The following is a 19,219-nucleotide window of genomic DNA, read 5'->3' as shown; positions in this document are numbered from 1 at the left end:
AACAGCCACCAAATACCAACGTTGATATGGTTGAAAATTATGCACTGTCATTGTTCATGCAACTTCACCCTTCTCCAGCATGACCAGACACAGATAAACTAGCCTATATTCTATTTTATACCGGCTGAGGAGGCTAGGCTACCATTAAAAATACATAAATAAAAACGAAAATCGAAAATGTTCGCGGGTTTATCTTTTTAAATGTGTACAAATGAAAGATAAAATGTAAACAAATAGTTTTTAGAAATTCGTCATTTTTATGCAATACTCCATTTCCCAGAATCCCGTGCGGTCGGTCCGTTTGTAAACTGGTCCGGGTCGACACGTAGGAAACGCGTGCGTTACAGTTAAAGCTTATTTCCTGTTACTAGCAACGTTAAATGTTGTTGTTGTTTTTTTGAGTACTCGAACTGATTACTGTTTCTTTGAAATATAATTTTAATGAAATATGGCTCTACCGAATTGTTCGTTGAAGGTAAACAGAGAGCTGTTAGATCCCAGTTTTGAAAGTTACAGGCTTTCACTGGACTCTATTCCTACTTACAATGTAGAGCTGGACGCAGGTGAGAAAAGAGCTTTAATTCACCTGTTATTATGTATTATATATACGCGTTTATTTAATCCGTAGCGTGACAAACTTGAAACCTTGTTCAAAACAACACAGTTAAGTCCACTGTCTCTGTAATAGTCCTACAGTCCTGAAGATGCAGTTCTACAACATGTGCATTGCTCTTCATGAATTACCAGATGTGTGCATCTTAATTATAATTTTAATGTTAGCCCAAAACTGTCTTTTGGGCACAGAACATCACGTAATCTGTGGTGTGGGATGTATTTTCCAAGTCATTTGCCCATCAGTAATGTGTGTCTTCTTTCAGCTGTGGCTGAGGTTAAACTGAAAGACAGTCAGTACACCTTGGATCATGTGAGAGCATTTGGTATGTACAACTACCTCCACATCGACCCCTGGTATGAAGACAGCGTCTACTTTGTGGACAGCAAGGGCAGAGTTCTCAATCTAACAGTCACATTGGTGAGTTTATTAAAGTCATTTCTCAAATTATGGGTTATAAGGGCTATATATTTGGATGAACTATATTTACACCCTGGAGCACTTTTTTATATATATCCCGCAGAATGCATGCGTGAATCATAAATGCACATGCATTCTTCTTACTAAATTTTATAAAAATCTCAGAAAAAACTGGGGGCTTAGGTGCCTCAAGGGGCACAGGATGATTTAAATTATGCTATATAGTTGTATTAATTGTATGTTAATTTTCAAAAATGTAAACTGAAATTATATTTTGTCCTTGATAACCTATTTTTTTTATAAAAAAAACATCAGCATCTTGAATCTTATCATGTTTAGTTTATTCAGTGTATCAACACTCCCAGTTTCTGTTAATTAAAATGTTTGGAAACATGCAACATTGTATTTGGGAATATTTTTCTGGGGGAATGGGGGGAACCTTAGAGTCAAAAAGGTTGTGAACCAATGTCCTACATAAATGTTTTGGATCAGGAGATATACAAGTGTAGTTTTATAGTATTTCTAGTTTTTTTCCAGCAGAGGGCGTTAGTGGATTATAGTAATGTCAATGTAGAAGTTTTCCTTTTGATTTTGAGCTTAACAGTATCAAAAATATAAATAAAACATGCTTTATATGCTTATCTTGCTTATTATTTTAATTATTTATTTTATTGAAACCACAGTCATGTTCTAAATAATATAAATCAATTACAGTGCCCACAGTGTACTGCCTTAATGTACAGTATTTCCATACTGGTTATTTGCTATTATTATTATTATTATTTTTTGGCATTGTACTGTAGTACATGTGCGTACACTTCTTTTTTGCATAACAGGCCATTTTCTTTTGCATTTGAATAGGGAAGCATGCAACTGTTTTTATCTATTTTTAATAATGAAAGACATCTCCAGGAAAATTATACAAATTAAAAATAATTAGAATCAAATTTAATAAGAATATTTTAGATTACCTTCACCTAAAAAATATCTTTAAAAATGCTTATAATGTAATAATAGTAAAAAATGTACTTGACTTATTTAAAGAGATTTTTTGTGCTTTTCTAATTTATTTAGACAAAATAATAGCATTTTAATATTAATGCATCCCTACTTCAATCTGTGCAAATATCATTTTCTTAATTTCTTTCAGTTGTTTTATGATATTTTTTTGATGAGTTTGATTTCAGATGCTGTACCGTACATTCTGAAAGGAATAAAAAAATAAAAAATGCATAATAAGATGAAATTCACAGATGCATAATGAGATGAAATGCAGCATTTCTACAGGATGTTTTGTTTTGAGCTAGTTGTTAAATTTTGCTGATGATTTGATTGAAATTTTTTCTCATTCTTGCTACTGACATGCAGAGTTAAGAAATTGCTCGTTATGAAATGTGCCTGTTGCGTTATAATTACAGTTAACATACTGCAATTATCTCTCCTTGGGGACTGTTTGTATTCTCACAAAGGTACTAGACAGGAGGCATTTTGCTTCTGGGAAAGAAGTGAAAATTGAGATGGATCAGTGTTAATGTGTGCATCAAGCTCCATGGCAACCAAAGGCTGACTGCTGCCCAATTCTTTGCAAAAATTGCTACCTTATAAAGAGTGTAATTGATGATTATTAAGTTCATTGTAATCCTTTTCAAATTGCTGGCTTTAAAGTTCAGCAGCAACATGCAGACTTGGTTGTGTGGCAATTAGTTTCATTTCTAAATTGTTTCATTGGCTGATGTCTCATTTGTTGCACATATGTTGTTTAAAAGATCTTTGGCAAGACGTTAACTCTAAAGCCCTTAAAGTACATAATGGTCATGAGATATGTACACAAAATAAGTTATTTGACAAGATTCGAGTTGATGTTAACTTTGGATTTGTTGCTTCATTCGTTGACTTGCTAGTTTAATTAGCTGAACTTCATCTAAACTGGTAACCAGAACGTTGTCATTCGTAGCCTTTATGGATCGATCTGTGAATGTTTCCTATTGTAACTAACTACATGTATTTCTTTTTGCAGTTTGCAACATTATGAGCCTCCAAAATACATGCACAGTTTAATCACATCTACAAGAAAATGTCCTCTTTAGTAGTATTCTGATGTAGAGATGGTCTAGGTGTGAATAACTGACATGTGTCCATCATTTGTTTTTCCAGGACACAGCCTTGGGCAAACCTCATGAGATGTTCCGTTTCGAATCAGACTCCGGCTCCTGTGAGGGAGAGCAGTTGTGTGTTTCTCTGAGCCTGACCTCTGCAACTTGGGCTGCGCTCTCCGACGGAAATGGAAAGTTGACACTCTTGCGCACAAGCAAGAGGGGTGAGAGTTCACATATTAAATGGGAGGTAGGAGGAAATTACCCAGATTTTGGCTTAAAATTTCCCACTAATCAAATTATTATTAGTCTATAATTGTTGGCTTAATTTATCTGCTATTTTCCCATGACATTTTGGAAGACACATCCATTGTATTTCTCTGCATATAGATATGAGTGACACTACATATTTTACATGAATACTGCTTTATTTCACTTCCAGCCGATGTTCAGCGAGCGTCTAGGAGAGCCGTTCATCATCGTTCACAGCCTGGCTCACGTGTGCTCTCATGTTCATACCATTGAAGTGCTGCTTCTGAGAGTCCAGAAAGATCCATCTGATACCGAAGGCAGCGGTTTCTCAATCTCACTGGAGTGGATCTCTGTGGACAACTCTGCTGGGCAGGGTGAGAGTGAGTGTCTCCCTGCTGTTCAAAGATTTCAGCTCGTACATTTAACCCTGAGCTTTCTTTTGTCAGTTGCTGCAGTGCCAATGTTTCTCAGTCATTTGTCTGCATAAGTAAACCAAAGTACATACTCACTGAATTGATTTACTCCCATATCTTAATACATAGTTCACTTGTTTTCACTCAAATTATTGAGAATGTTGGTAAAAGTTGTTATATGATAAAATTATATAATAATGTTATCAACAGTTTGTGAAAATTTAATTTAATGCATTTATTAAGACATTTTGGAAATCATTGTATATAAAGACAGTATATAGAAAAATACAGCTAGGAAAGTGCTTTCTTTTTCGCAGATGAGGAGAGGAAGTATGGTGTGAGGAAGAGGAGGATGATGAAGGGCAAGTCTGTCCCGCACTACGCTGCCGTGGAGCCTCAGGGTAAAGGAGTCGTAGTAGCTTCAGAGAAACCCTTCGCTTTTACTGACGTGGATGGACTTCCGCTTGAAGAACCACCTGCTGAGGTTATGGAGGTGGAGAACTCAGGTGAGAACCAACAGCCAGGCAACGAGAAGGTCATATTGGCATGAACATATTTCATTCAGGCTAGACAAAACTGTGACCAAAATATTGGCTTTTTTGTTGTGTGATTTGAACCAGTCCCAGACATTCACTTGAACTTGAAAGTAAAATTTCACTCTAGGTTGCACTAGGTTACACCGAAAGCCTGCAAGAAAAGACATTTGAAGTAGTCACCAATCAACCTAGAAACTCTGAAATGCTGCAGTCTTGAGGAAGCGCAATTTCATACAGTGATTCAGAGGCTTGCTGTATCCATAGAAACATCAGAATGAATCATTCAAATAGAATTCCTCAAATAGATGAGGACTGGAGAGGACCATGCACTTCTTCACAGCGGTGGTCATTGGTTGTGTTCATTTTTTAGTTTTGGCAAGGACGTTTATGTAAAATAGGCTGGTTTGTTTTATGTAAATATGGGTCAGCTGTGTGAAACATTGGTATGAAATACATTTAGTTTCCTTTCTGTGACAACTTAATTAATAGCATTTTTTTCTAGGTATCCTATGTTCCTGTCATAAGTGGTTTATTTGTGTAGTCTGTGATGGAATTGGTCTGGCGTATTGAATTAGCTAGTGCCTCATTTTCATTAGTGTTTGGCATTTTCTTTAGGTCAGAGAGTGCTATTTGAAAATATTGCCTCATTAGAGGAGCTCAGACTTGGATGATTGAGTCCTTTAAGTCAAATATTTGTTTATTTCCTTATATTTTCCTGCAAGTGAAGTGTTTGCATACTTCCTTTCTGGCAAAGCTAAAACCATCAATGATTGAAATCACCAAACAATAAGCTTATAAAACCAAAATCCCAAACATATCAACTGGAAATGTTTTATACTTAAACTCATCTTATCCTCTTTCTCTCATTTCCTGTTTTCCTCTAACACCTGTTTTAGTCATATGAGAATCTGTGAGAAAGGCAACTTTGTTTCCTGTGCACCCTTTGAGCTTTTTTCTGTGAAATAAAGGAGTGATCTCGGCTCATCCTCTTCCTCTTTCTCTCTCCCATTGTAAGAGGCTGAGAGTACTGAGAGACTCCATTGGTAGGCTGATGAAATGGAGGTGCATTAGCTTTTTTCAGAAAGAGAGGTCGACCTTCCTTAGCCACAAAAGACTATTAATGGGCACACGCACACCAGACATTGATATTCTGTTGATGGTGCGTTGATTTAAGGGGGTACATGATGAAACCAAAACTTATTCGGTGAACACTGTTATGAGAGGGTTGGGGAATCAATGAAGTGTGAATTAGAAGTCTTTCTAGGCCATACAGAATCAATACAATTTTATATCAGTAATTATATAATACACACACAGTGCTTGAAACAATGTCTTTCTACTTTGTGTCGAAAAGATGAGATTAGATATTCTTAAGAAAAATCTTGGAATATTATGAGGGTGAGTAAATAATGACAAAAATGATTGTCCATATTTTACACTGTTGCCTTTTATTTTTTTCCTGAAGATGGGGGGGGGGGATTGACACCCAAAATGCTCATGATTTAGTTTTCTAAGACCATTTGATTTTAGACTGAATTATTCTTGTAAATTGCCTACATTTTATACTGTGTAACATTTCATTTTTCTCTGAAGTTCTTTTAATAATGTTTTTATTTTTTTGCTCCCAAAACAGTCATGATCTAGTTTTCTATGACCATTTGTTTTTTTTGAGTGAATTATTCCTGTAAATTGGCCATATTTCACTTTTTGTTTTTTAGCATTTTAATTTTTCCAAAACAAAATCAAGACTTTGTAAAAGAGCATAATAGGACCCCTTTAAACATTTTAGAATATTTTATATTTTTACACCCAAATCTTATTACCTTTTCAACATTTCTATTCCTTGATAATTTAAAAGTCAGTTTTTACTACTGTACCTTTAATACTTCTCTTATGTAAATTACTATTGTGAGTGAATAACCTCTTTGCAGAACTACTGATGTTGGTGGTTACATTATAGATCAGGGGTGGCAAACATCGGTTCTGGAGAGCAGCAGCCCTGCAGATTTTTGACACACCTGAACAAGCTAATCAAGGTCTGAAGGGCTACTAGAAAGCTACAGGCAAGTGAGTTTTAATTAGGGTTAGAGCTGAACTCTGCAGGGCTGTGGCTCTCCAGAATTAGAGCTTGCCACCCCCGTTATAGATCATAAGGGCAAAAGAACCTGCTAAATACTGAAATGTTAATGTGGGCGTGCACATGCGCCTGGCTGTGACGTCACAACCATAAATATTTATTTTTTTAATGTTTAATGGGTGGGCTTGGGAGGAAGTTTTGCATCTTGTCTACATAGTATATCAAATCCATATCATATATGGATAGTATACCATAGTAGTATACCATATCCATACCATATCATTATATCAAATGCCAAATCCTGTTTTCCATGATGTACTGTTTTCCTTTGCCCTTCTCTTCATTATCCTGTTTTGCTCAGCAAGATTCCGGTTGGGCTGCAAGTTGACTAGACCTGCAACAAAAGAAGATAATGAGCGTACTGCTCTCACTCCTTATTGCACTCTAAAGCAGCTTTATGGCTTCAGAAAATTGTTCCAATTTCACTAATAAGGTTTTGCCAGCACAGTTAAGACTGAGTGGGTGAGACTCCGACCTCTCTGGATGTCTCAGCTCCTTTATTTCCTCATCCGCCTCTCTTTTTACCTTAGTTTTTGGTTGCGAGATCAACTGCTGCAAACTTTTATGTGGAATTCATTAAGAATGAATTTGAGCTTGCTTATGGTGTTGTTTATTAACACTTGCTCTGTTCGTAGCTTTATCACCCGATTCATAGGTAAAATGGGAAACACGGCTAAAAATCTGTGCAAAATGCAATTTGCATCGTGCTATTCCCCATTTTGCAGGTGGAGTAACGTGATCTGGCAGACTTGACTGAGACTGCACAGCATCACTCCATCACTGTGATCCAGACACCTGAATCAGCTCTTTAAAATGCTAAGTGCGCTCGACTACATTATCTGGATGACAGTGTGACCAATAGAAAATGTACACAACCGTGTCTTCCAAAAAGTTGTTAAATGCTGCACTGATTAAAGCACATCTTAAAGGATACATGTTTGTACTGAACAAAATCGCATCGACGTCATTGACTTCAACTAGTAAATAACACCTGGTAAATCTGGATTGCAGTGTTTTGTAAATAAGATGCCTTTTTTTGCACTAAAATGCCACAACTGGTTAGTGATTTATTTTTTTATTTTTTCAAAGAAGTCTCTTATGCTCACCAAGACTGAATTTATTTGATCAAAAATACAGTAAAAACATTTGTGAAATATTGTTACAATCCAAAATCGCTGTTTTGTATTTAAATATATTTTTAACATACAAATTATTTCTGGTGATGCAAAGCTGAATTTTCAGCAGATTTTACTTTGTCTTCAGTGTCACATGATCCTTCAGAAATCATTCTAATATGCTGATTTGGTGTGCTAGAAACATCATTATATAAAAACCTCATTCCTAAAACCAACACCAGAGGTGCTATAGCCAAACAAATCTACTTAACCTTACTCACAGTTAGGTTGATGATACATGGGGCAATTTTGCGGGGCAACTTTTTTGAGCAACGTTGCTTGGGCACTTTCTCATTGAGAAATGGGTAACAAATTTCTGTCTGGCTATTTTAGATCAGTCGTGCGCTCTGTGTCTCACCTGGTTGCCCGTTGACGGCAACATTGCTCAAAAAGTTGCCCAGCGTATCATCAGCCTTATGGTTTATGGTTTGACCACCCTAATTTCTGTTTGCAGCAGTAACTCTGGGAAAGCAGAAAATCAAATTGACTCGAATTGCTTGGGTTGTCATCAAGTTTGTCTAATTACTAATTTGTCAAATTAGCTGATAATTTTATTTGAAGTGCCTTATGGTATCCGAACTGGTCCCCCTGGTGCAACCTGAGGTTTATTGCCTTGCGTAAGGGCATAATAGTGATTGTAAAGTCCATGTTTGGGGCTTGAACTTATAACCTTACAAACACAGTACCAGTTTGTTGATAATGTAGTCAAATGGAACTCAATAGCACAAGAAAAGACAATGGAATTGAACACACAAGCCTGCACTGAAAAATACAGCCTTGTCTTTTTCTTACCATTGCTATTTTATCGTTTAAAGGGTTGTTCAGGATATACTCAGAAAATCTTTGCCTGTAGGGTTTCTTACCCATTTATTAATTTAAGAAAACAAATCATGTGCAAGTCTTCCAGATATCAGTGTAATTTAATTATGCATCCATTCGTAAACATCTGCTTTGAATCAGGTGTCACTTCTTTCATTGTTTTGATCACAGATCCCATCTACTTCTGGCAGCAAACAGAAGAGGATGTGACTGTGAATGTGCGGTTACCTGAAGGCACCACCAAAGATGACATCCGCTTCAAGCTCACTGTGGACTGCCTACGTGTTGGAGTAGGAGATCATGCACCGCAGCTGGATGGGCAACTGTTTGCTCCTGTAGATCCTGAGGCCAGCACCTGGACCATAAAAGATGATAAAAGGTGGAAATTAGAATTACAATAGATTAGAATTTAAATTAGAATAGAATTTATCACCTTATGCTTACGGGGTTATTTTACCCTAAAATTCCATTCTAGTTTACTCACCCTGATCTTGTTCCGAACCTTTATGACTTTATTTGTAGTACACAAAAAGGAGATGTTTTGCACAATGTCTAGACAAAGGGTGATTCATAATGTCCAATTTCACGTTTTAAGTGAAAATGCTGATATTGGAAATTGGTAAGGAGCCCTACGACCTGCATGAAAGAAACCGATATTGTGGCCATTTTTTATTAATGTGTTCCCCCATTTTACTTTAAATAATCGTCATGTTTTATTAGTTTGTGAGTCTCTCATTTTAGTAAAGTCATGTCAGTGTTTCCATGATTTACTGTAACTAAAACGAGGGAAAAAATTCAATGTAGTTGGAGGAAATTCTTCATTTGTGGCCACAAGATCTTACTTTTCCCTCGCAAGTCATTTATGGGGCTCCATAATAAATGTTATTTCTTGCATACGTAAAACTGAATTTCTAAAAATAAAAATAAATGCATTTTTAAAAACTAAAAAAAACATTTTTTTTCATAAAGACTAGTTTGCAGTTCAAACAAAAATCTGAACTACTGGCTTGACTGAACAAAATCCTTAATGTCTTGTGGACCAGGGCCCGTGTTCACAAAACATTTTATCTTACCACTATGAATCTTGAATCTCTGTCAGAGATTTATTCATAGAAATATTATATAGCGCAATATTATTTTTCTATATTCATATAAAGGTTTAAAAATAAAAATGTTGCCTCATTCAAAAAAAAGATTTTATATGTTCTTAAATGTTAATTGTCAGCCTCTTACGTGTGTGCTTGTAGTAAACAATTAGCAGATATGCATATAAACAGCCTTCTAATTTTAATTAGAGTAGAATAATCATGGCTGATAGTAAGACATGCAAATGTAAAAGAAAAACAAACTGGACGCAAAAACAGCTGTTAATTCTTCCCCAACTGGTTAATGCAAACAAGGATATAATCAAAGGTAAATTTGGAGTAGGGATAACCTCCAAAACCAAAGTCAATACATTTTTAAAAGCTCATTATTGTCAAATGTTTATGTTCTGAGGCAGATTGCGGCAACAGCCATTTTAGGATAGTTGTGATTTGGTCTTAGTGAAGTCTTAAGAGTCCTCTTCACTACTCCTGTCTTGACGTTTCACAGATTTAGGAGCTAGATTTAGCACTAAGTCGCTTTGTGAAATACTTTAGGAGTCCTAAATGTAGGACTGACACACCCATTATTTTTAAGATTTTCTCCTAAATCAGCAAGTTATGAGCTTCTTATACGGGCCCAGATTTATGTGCTTATTTGGAGCTGGGCAGTTTTTGGTCTCTATATGGCAAGGAGCAGACTGGAAATTCTGTTAAACATCTTATTTTGTGTTTTACTGAAGAAAAAGTAATTTGGTTTTGGAACACGATGAAGGTGAGTAAATAATGACAGAATTTTCTTAAGTTCAACAGCGTGTTCAACAGTTTTCTAAGTGTAAATAAAGCTTAAGAACTGTTGTTGTTCCACATTATTATACACAATAGTCTTGGCAAAGACTTAATATATTGTGTCTATGCACAAGAGGGTTTTGGCAAACGCTGAGCCGAGGCAACGCATATGGAGAACAACCGCCCACAGTGTTGTATGTTTATGAGAGGTGTAAGTTGCCACTGTGCCTCCGTACACATTCATCGCACGTGTCGGTTTTACGAAGTAGTCATTTCTCAGAAACATGATTTAGAGCATTAGTTGTTCATCTGATTTGAATTTCCACATCCTTCCCTTCATCCGCTGTTCATTCCTCTTCCTAATAAACATCACCTCACGTCTCGTTCACTCACCACCTCCTCCTGAGACGCAAACAACTCCTCCCTCTGCATTGTTCTCAGTCCTCTCGTCTGTTTCCAGATCCTTGATTTTAATAAGAGGCCCCTGATGGCCCCTCTTGTGCTCTTGAGTGTGTGAGCCGGACGCTCTCTGAGTTCGGATTTGAGTGTTTATACTTGTTTATGTTTTCTGTCTGTTGTTTTTGCAGTCAATGTAACTGTCATTTGCATTTGTATGGGAACCCAAAGAGGTCCTCATTATGAGGCATATGCAATATAATGGAATATATAAAAGGAATTGTTTTTATCAGATGCAATCGAATAGATTGGAAATGTTCCATCCTTAATAGTACTTGTATACTTGTATGATGGGAAATCATTTTAACTTTATCCAGAAGTGCCAAGGAGGTTTACATGATATCCGTGTGATACTAAAGCTGTGTTTGGTCCGGTTTTTAGAATGATTATTTGGAGTTTTTGTTTGTGTAGTTTGGAGGTCTGTCTACAGAAGCGAAGTGAAGGGCCGCTGTGGTCCGAGGTGGTTCTTGGGGACCGGAGGGGAGAATATCTAATGAGTGATGAACAAAAATCACAGCTTCAACAGAGACTCTCGTATCTCACTTCTGAAGACCTGGTCAGTTTCCTTCACTAAATTTTGGGGATTAAAAAACACTCTTTACTGTGGGTCTTAATTTTAGGAAAATTTATACAAATAATTTTCACACAATAAATAATGTATGTTCATTTCACATTCTGTTTAGATTATCATAGTTTTAAATGTGATCGTTCATATTTTTATGATGGATTTTCTTTGTTTAGAACTTAATGTTTAGGAAAAGAAAATTTTTTTTATGCATAAAATATATTTAAAACATAGCAAAGACATGCACTGGAAAAAGTTTCTAAATTGTTAGTATTTGTTTCCTATTTGTCTTCATAGAATTCAAACCCAGAGAAGGACAAGCCCCCTTGCAACGATCAGGAACTGGAGGACTGTGACATGTTTCCGGAGGACAGCTCTACACTCATGCGCTTTGATGGTGCCACTCTGAAGCCCACCCATGTGGTAAGGCCATAGAAATAAAATAGGCTGGACGGGGCTTCAAAGTCCAGACGTTGTCTGTAATTGGTCAGATATATTTCACGTTATCATTATTTAGGTGTAAATTATTGTCCAAACCATGGTTGAACTACTGTGAACTAGTAACATACAAAAACAACAAACACCATTTAACTTACATGTTTAGATTTTTGGTTTCCAAACTTAAGTTTGAAAAGTATAGCATTTAATGAACGTATTTTAATATTAAGCCTATTTTGAGCATTAAAGATCTTTGCATCGATAGATTCATGAGCTGGTTCTGGTTTTAATTTTTTTTTTTTCAAACTTGGTCTGATGTGATCTTAAAGATTTTATAGCTGTCAGATCAGTGTTTGAATTCTTATTGATCTAATGCAACCATTATCTTGTTTAAGTTCCCATAAGAGGCTCAGAATCTGTGCTGTTATTTTGAGATGTAATGCTTTACTTTACTTTTAGTCATTTAGCAGACGCTTTTATCCAAAGCGACTTACAAATAAGAAAAAGTAACTAAAACTAAAAGTTAACACTCTGTAAATACTCTATACACACCCATTTAAGAAAATACAGCAATTAAATAAAATTGACATGCATACAACAAGATTTCAATAGTAAACATAAAAAGCGATACTTATATCCTTTGCCGGTGTCCTAGCCCGGTGGAGTCGATGGTCTTTACACTCTTTGGTCTTCACACTAAGAGGGCTTCACACGAGGGCTGCTGCGGTATAATAACCTTTTTTATACCTATCTAACAAATCACTACTAGAATTCAGCTGAACCCACTTTCCTATTAATCACTAAAAATGGCCAAGCAAGTGCACACACTGACAAGATACGCGATACAGTATGAGACCAAACATCTTGACATAAGCTGTGCTGTAAGAGTGTGAGTGCAGAAGCACAATATTGATTTTTCTCTTGCTGCGAGTAACATTCCTGCTCTTGATGGTTTGGCACAATCATGCAATCAAAGGATCAGTCACCTAAACGTGAAGTGGCTGACCGTGAAGTCAGCAATATTATGATTGATTTGAACAGTTCTTTCATGCCAGAAATCTCAGTGATTAATTGCAGGAAATAAAGTTCTCAAATAGTAGCTTTTATTATAGGTGCAGCTGTGCTAATCAAGTCATTTCTCTATATTCTATTAGTATATACTTTACCTATTCGTACAAGACTAAATTAAAGCCTAATTACACCTGATTATGAATAGTTCTTAGCTTACGAAATGCAGAAGTTCTTTAATACATAATACCGTATATAGTAGGAGAGTTAATTGCATTAATTATTTTGAGAAACCTGCATGCATTCATAAATGTTCTGCAGAAGAAAGAATGTTATACAGGTTTGAAACGACACGAGGAGGGAGGGTAAATAATAACAGAATTTTCATTTTTGGGTGAACTATCCTATCCCTTCAATACCCATTTAAAACCCTTAAATCTAATGGCATTATTTATACAACTGTAATTGTAAATGTAAATGCATTCATGTTAATTCTGAGCTGCCATAAATGGTCTGTAAATGTATCTAAAATAAATATTCAAGCTAAATATTTCAGATGCAGCTTCTGAAAAAAATGCAGTGCAGGATAATGTATCACTCACAGCATGACATGTTAATACTGAACCCTATGGAAGGCTATGTTAAATTATGATTTGTCTAATCTTCTGTCTTTCATTTATTGTAGGTATATTATTTCTGGTGAAGCAAAGATAATAAATGGTTGCAAATCCACTTAAAAGTACACTTAAAAGTACACAGGGCAATCATTTGTTACATTTACATTTATTCATCTGGCAGAAACTTTAATTCAAAGCATTTTATTCTGCATTTATTATTAGTAGTAATAGTAGAAACAACAATGATAATAAATAATCAATTAGTCATCATCATTATCATCTTTTTATTTGCTTTTAATCTTTGTCTGCACATGCAGTACATTTTGTAAAGGCTTTCAGACTTTTTTCTTTTTCCATATAATAAAATTCCACGTAGAATCACCCCCCCTCCCCATCATTTCCCATTTCCTCTCTTCCTCTCACTTCTAAATCAGTTAGATTGATGCAGCGAAACGCACTGACCTTTTTCTGAGTGCACTCGCTCACAGATTGTAAAGCCGCCTCTCTCCTGGTTCTGAGGAGAGAGCCTTTCCCATGTCGACCTCTTCAGAGATTTCAGATTGCATGTTTGTGTCCCTCAACTGGGTGCTGGAGCAGACCTGAAAGAACTTGTATTTCTTTGTGTTCCTGTAGAGTGGCACCTCTCCTTTGAGACACACTTGTCTTTCAACTCGAAGCCACGATGGCAACGAGTGAAGGAGACGGTTGACATTTACTGTATATGAGAATGATGTGTATCTCAAGAGCTCCTCACCACAATTTGAGATAATGTATAATGCTGGAGATGTGGTTATGGATGGTTATTTTAATATTTGTTGCCATGAGATCTGTAGTAATGCATTGCTCAAATGCTACTTTTGTAGCTGACATGATTAAATGAAGAATTAACCCTTCAGATGTCACTTGAATTCATGGGGTTCAGGGATTTTTTATTTATTTAACCTGCATGGTCTTCAAAAAAAGAAGACCAGGATTATTATTTTTCTAAATGCAAAAACGCTAGAAAAATAACTGAAATAAGAAAAAATATATTTTAACAAATTTAGTTAAACCTGAAGTACAAAAATCATTAAAACTAAAAAGTATAAATCTGCGTGGACATTTAAAATACTAAAATTAAAATAATTAAATATCTAACTAAAATTAATAAATAACTAACTCCTATTAAAAGAGAAAATATAAAAAGAAAGTATATTATAATTAGTATAATAATATTATTAGAATATTATAGTATCTAAATTATATTAAAGTATCATTCATGATTTTCTGTGTGTGTGTGTGTGTGTTGATCTACACTAATTATTGCACCAAGGTAAGGATATCTACTGTAGCTGGCTGGCTGGCTTTTTTTGGTGGGGTCAATAATTGGCATGCCAAGTAAAAATCTGAATTTCAGGCCAGCAGAAAAAAAAAACCTTATTGTTGAGCTCTTCACAACTGTGGTGTTCATGAATTAAATATGAGACTGTGTGATGTTCTTGTGAAGCAGTTCTGGCACAGCCAGGTGCCCATTTGTGGAGAGCCATAAACATTTCGACCTCTCAGTGAGAGACCAAACAGTAGCAAGTGGAACTCTGAACATAATGAAACAAAGGTTTTAAGGGCCTTTATTTTAAGATGTGTTTCATTATCGGTCCTCCTGTTCTCTTTGTGTGCTCCTGTTAAAGCCATAATGGGGTCAGTTACATTCGCTCTCATAAACAATACAGAGACACGTTTCAAAATCCCCTCATAATTACAGTCTAGAGAAGGTGGCTTTGTGCGCAAGTTTAAAAAAAATAAAAATTGTGAAAGTGAGTGGTGACAGTAAGTAACTGGACTGTAATTGCCTCAGGAGAACTTTTAGACTCTCTTTGCAAAGGTTGTTCAAAAAGGTAGGCAGCAACATTATGCTTTGTGCACGCTCACTGGAAAAACAGAGAAATGTTGGCTATAAATATAGTAACATTTCACTACGAAGAAGTATCACTAAAAATACTCGTCTAATTGGGCTAATAAATGGACTATTTTCCCAAAGTGAAACAATTCTATTTATTTTTATGTCTATTATTTTGTTAGGTTAGCAGCATCCTAATTTTAAAGCATTAAACTCTGTTGGAATAATTTGGAGCTATTGGTGTTTTTAGTCCTAAAACCCAGAAGTAAAATTTACATTTACATTTTACATTTATGCATTTAGCAGAAGCTTTTATCCAAAGCGACTTACATTGCATACAAGTTACAGTTTTTACATTTTATCAGCTCTTGCTTTCCCTGGGAATCGAACCCATGACCTTGGCGTTGCTAGCGCCATGCTCTACTATTTGAGCTACAGGAAAGCCTACAGGAAAGCTATTTGAGCTACAGGAAAGCCTACCGGAGAGCTATTTGAGCTACAGGAAATTGTATTATATTGTGTTATATTTTTGTATGTAATGGTTTCATATGTGCTGCATTTATTTTTAATAAATACAGTAAAAATAGTAATATTGAAATATTACAATTTAAATGAACTGTTTTGTATTGTAATATATTTTAAGTGTAATTTATTCTTGTGGTGACACATCAGATTTTTTATCACCCATAGCTCTAGTCTTCAGTATCACATGATCCCTCAGAAATCATTATAATATGCTGATCAATGTTGAAAACATTGCGCTGCTTAATATTTTTGTGGAAACCATGTTTATTTTTTGTTGTTTTTTTTAGATTCTTTAATGAATAGAATGTTGAAAGAACAGCATTTATTTGAAATAGAAATCTTTTGCAACATTACAAATGTCTGTCATTATTAATGTCAGTCTTTATCAATTCAGTGCGTCCTTGCTGCTGAAAGTATTGACTTCTTAAAAAATGATGCCAAACTTTTGAATGAAAGTGTAATATAGATGTGTGTGTGTGTGTGTGTGTGTGTGTGTGTGTGTGTGTGTGTAAACGCTAACATTACAGTTTGCTGTTTATGCAGGAAGTGTTCAACACTTTTGATATCCAAATATTTACTGTAATGTAGTGTCAATCATTCTCTTTCTAAATTGATACATATTTTTGAGAAATCAAGTAATTAAACTAATTCTAAAAGACAGGTTTACAGAGGTAATTTAGCGTGTTTTATGTCTAAATGACAGTGTGGCAATTTTAAGATGCATTTAAGCATGTGAAGCTGTCACCAGTTGTGAAGAATGGCTGCTGCACACTGCTCTGAATTTAATACGCAGTTACCAGTGAGCAGAGCAAGATGAGATTTTGAAAATGGCATTTTTAAGAAGTTGGTAGCCATCATTTACCAAATAGATTTCAGGAAAAGCGTAAAGTGCAGAGGTACAAAGACGTCACTGAGAAGTCATAACACTTATTTTCAGTAAAACATGAAAACGGTTGTGATTCATAAAAAGAGACATTTTACATCATGTCTGTGACATAATGGTGGTTGATTACAGCTGCACCCATCTTGCATTGCTGTTGTTTACTCTTGACATTTCAATCCTGCTGTCGTTTCAGATGGGCATCTCATAAATCAGCTCTTTTATAAGAATATGCATGGAGATCTTTTCCTTTCTCATTTCATATTCTGCTAGAGTGATGGCATAATAGGCAGACAGTACAATGAAAAAACAGACTCAAAAGAATTCAATATCCATTCATATCCATGCTGCTTGCCAGCCTCCTTTTCTACTGAGAAGATATGATGTGAAATCGTAAAGAGGCAATCACAACGAGAAAATCTTTTTTTATTTTTTTTAAGATTAAGACCGAATTGGTTGTTATCCAGACCAATTTATAAATAGTCTAAAGTCTAACTATAATTGGAACATAACTTTTGTTTTTATTTCCTTCTTAATTCTTTCTTTAAAAAAATAATTTTATAGTAGAAATACTTTTTATTCAGCAATGACGTTAAATTGATCAAAAGTTATTTTTTTCTGGATTCTGGAAAAAGATCAGTTTCCACAACTGTTTTTTAAAAATAAAAAAGACAAAATCAGCATATCAATGATTTTTGAAGGATCATGTGACACTAAAACTAGAATAATGATGCTGAAAATTCAGATTCATCACAGGAATAAATTACATTTTAAAATGTTAAAATAGTAGATTGTAATAAAATTTCACAATATTACTATGTTTAGTGTATTTTTGGTCAAGTAAAGGTAAGCACAAACTTCTTTCAAATACATTAAAAAGTCCTACTGAACTTTTTTTAAATGGATATATGCTATGGTGTAGATTTTTGTAAAAAAAAAAAAAATGGACAATTTTGAATTATTTACATGCTTTTTCTTGAATTTTAGGTGAGCCTAGGAAGCCATCAGTTCCTTTTCTCTGTTCATATTGACCCCTCTGAGATGCCCGCTTTCAGCTTACGGCACGATGTTGATGCACTGCTCTGGCAGCCCCGTCCCAACCAGGAGGTTGTATGGGAGCACATTTCAACATTTAACGCGCTCGGTAAGGCCAGTTGTATGTGAATAATATGAACTTCCTCACACTACAACAGCGTTTTCAAATTTATCCACTTTGGAGAGCGTTTACAAAAAGTGTTTTTCTTGACAAAAACGCTGCATCAGTGTGGGCAGAAGGCCAAAACAGAGAGAAAAAGATGTTTTTAAACTAAAAAGTATTAGTGTGGACAAGGCCTTTGAGACAGTGTTTTGCACCCAGTTCTTCTTCTACAAAAAGTCTTAATTCTTGTTTCTGTTCAGGTTATGTTCAGGCTTCAAAACGCGATAAAAAGTTCGCAACCTGTGCACCCAACTTCTCCTACGCTGCTCTTTGCGAGTGCCTCAGGCGTGTGTTCATTTACCGCCAGCCCTCGCCGGTCGACACTGTGCTCTTCAACCGGAAGCAGGGTCGGCAGGTAGGGCAGGTTGCCAAACAACAGGTAGCCAACCTGGACACCAATGACCCCGTACTTGGATTCAGAGCCACTAACGAAAGACTGTTCGTCCTGACTGCAAACAACCTGTATGTGCTGAAAGTGAACAATTAAGTATTTTTGCTGGATGAGTTGTCCCTTCTGCTCCAAGGTTGGTCTGGGGCTGTTTGAGGTCATTGTTGAACATTCAACTTTTCCAGTATATGATGGTCATATTTCAAGACCAAGTTGGTATGAACTTCTCAAATGTATCTGCGTGTCTGTGTGTGTTAGTATTTGTCTTTATATGTAAAACATTAAGCTTGAAGCACGTTCATATGTTCCTCCAGAGACACAATCTATAGCATGAATGCCACATTGCATTCCATTAGAATGTAAAACTGATACATAAAATAAATAAGCATCTGTAAGACCCTGTCTGTTTTCAACTCTTAATGTTTTTTTTTTTTGCATATTTTGACCACAATCAATGCAGAAGTTAGAAAGTATTTTACATTGTTGTGTTCCTCACAGACCGTGATCCCATCAGAACAAACCTGTGACCCTTTTTGACAAAGAAATTATTTCACCATGAGTCAGCAGTCAAAATCAACAGATACCAAGTGCCATGAGACAGCATCAAAATTGGACAGGCAGGTGTGATGTATTTCAGAAAAATTGGCTATATACTTATTTAATAAATTTAGTATACAGTGTATTTATACTATATACAGTATACAGCATTTTATTTGATTATATGCAGTATTAAGAATTATGAGATTATATTTATAAACACACACTTCTACATGTATTTGTTCAAGATTTTATTTGATATATATATATATACACTGTGTTTGTGTGTATACTGTACATATCAAATAAAATGCTGAATAAATGTAGAAACATTTTAATATTAATATATAATATTAATCACACGTCACAGTTCCTTGATTTCAAGGAAAGCTGTAAACTGAA

At 35.4% G+C, this 19,219-nt stretch overlaps 1 protein-coding gene across 3 annotated transcripts; it reads left to right on the top strand.

The window, feature by feature from the left end:
- Positions 1-323: 323 nt before the first annotated feature.
- On the top strand, positions 324-18,690 carry LOC306847600 (nudC domain-containing protein 1). Of its 3 annotated transcripts, none has more exons than XM_079381642.1 (10): positions 324-563; positions 879-1,033; positions 3,188-3,376; positions 3,569-3,758; positions 4,109-4,297; positions 8,630-8,837; positions 11,197-11,341; positions 11,648-11,773; positions 17,682-17,838; positions 18,093-18,690. In XM_079381642.1, the coding sequence occupies exons 1-10, from the start codon at positions 449-451 to the stop codon at positions 18,377-18,379; spliced, it is 1,761 nt and encodes a 586-aa protein (XP_079237768.1). In that variant the 5' UTR covers positions 324-448; the 3' UTR covers positions 18,380-18,690. The 3 variants fall into 3 exon arrangements, with proteins under 3 accessions (XP_079237768.1, XP_079237769.1, XP_079237767.1); XM_079381643.1 differs by having other exon boundaries at positions 3,569-3,752; positions 18,093-18,681; XM_079381641.1 differs by having other exon boundaries at positions 326-563; positions 11,182-11,341; positions 18,093-18,680.
- The last annotated feature ends 529 nt before the right edge of the window (positions 18,691-19,219 follow it).

This window comes from Barbus barbus (assembly GCF_936440315.1).
Source record: "Barbus barbus genome assembly, chromosome: 27".
Classification (NCBI taxonomy): domain Eukaryota; kingdom Metazoa; phylum Chordata; class Actinopteri; order Cypriniformes; family Cyprinidae; genus Barbus; species Barbus barbus.
This window is presented reverse-complemented; position numbering and strand designations above follow the sequence as displayed.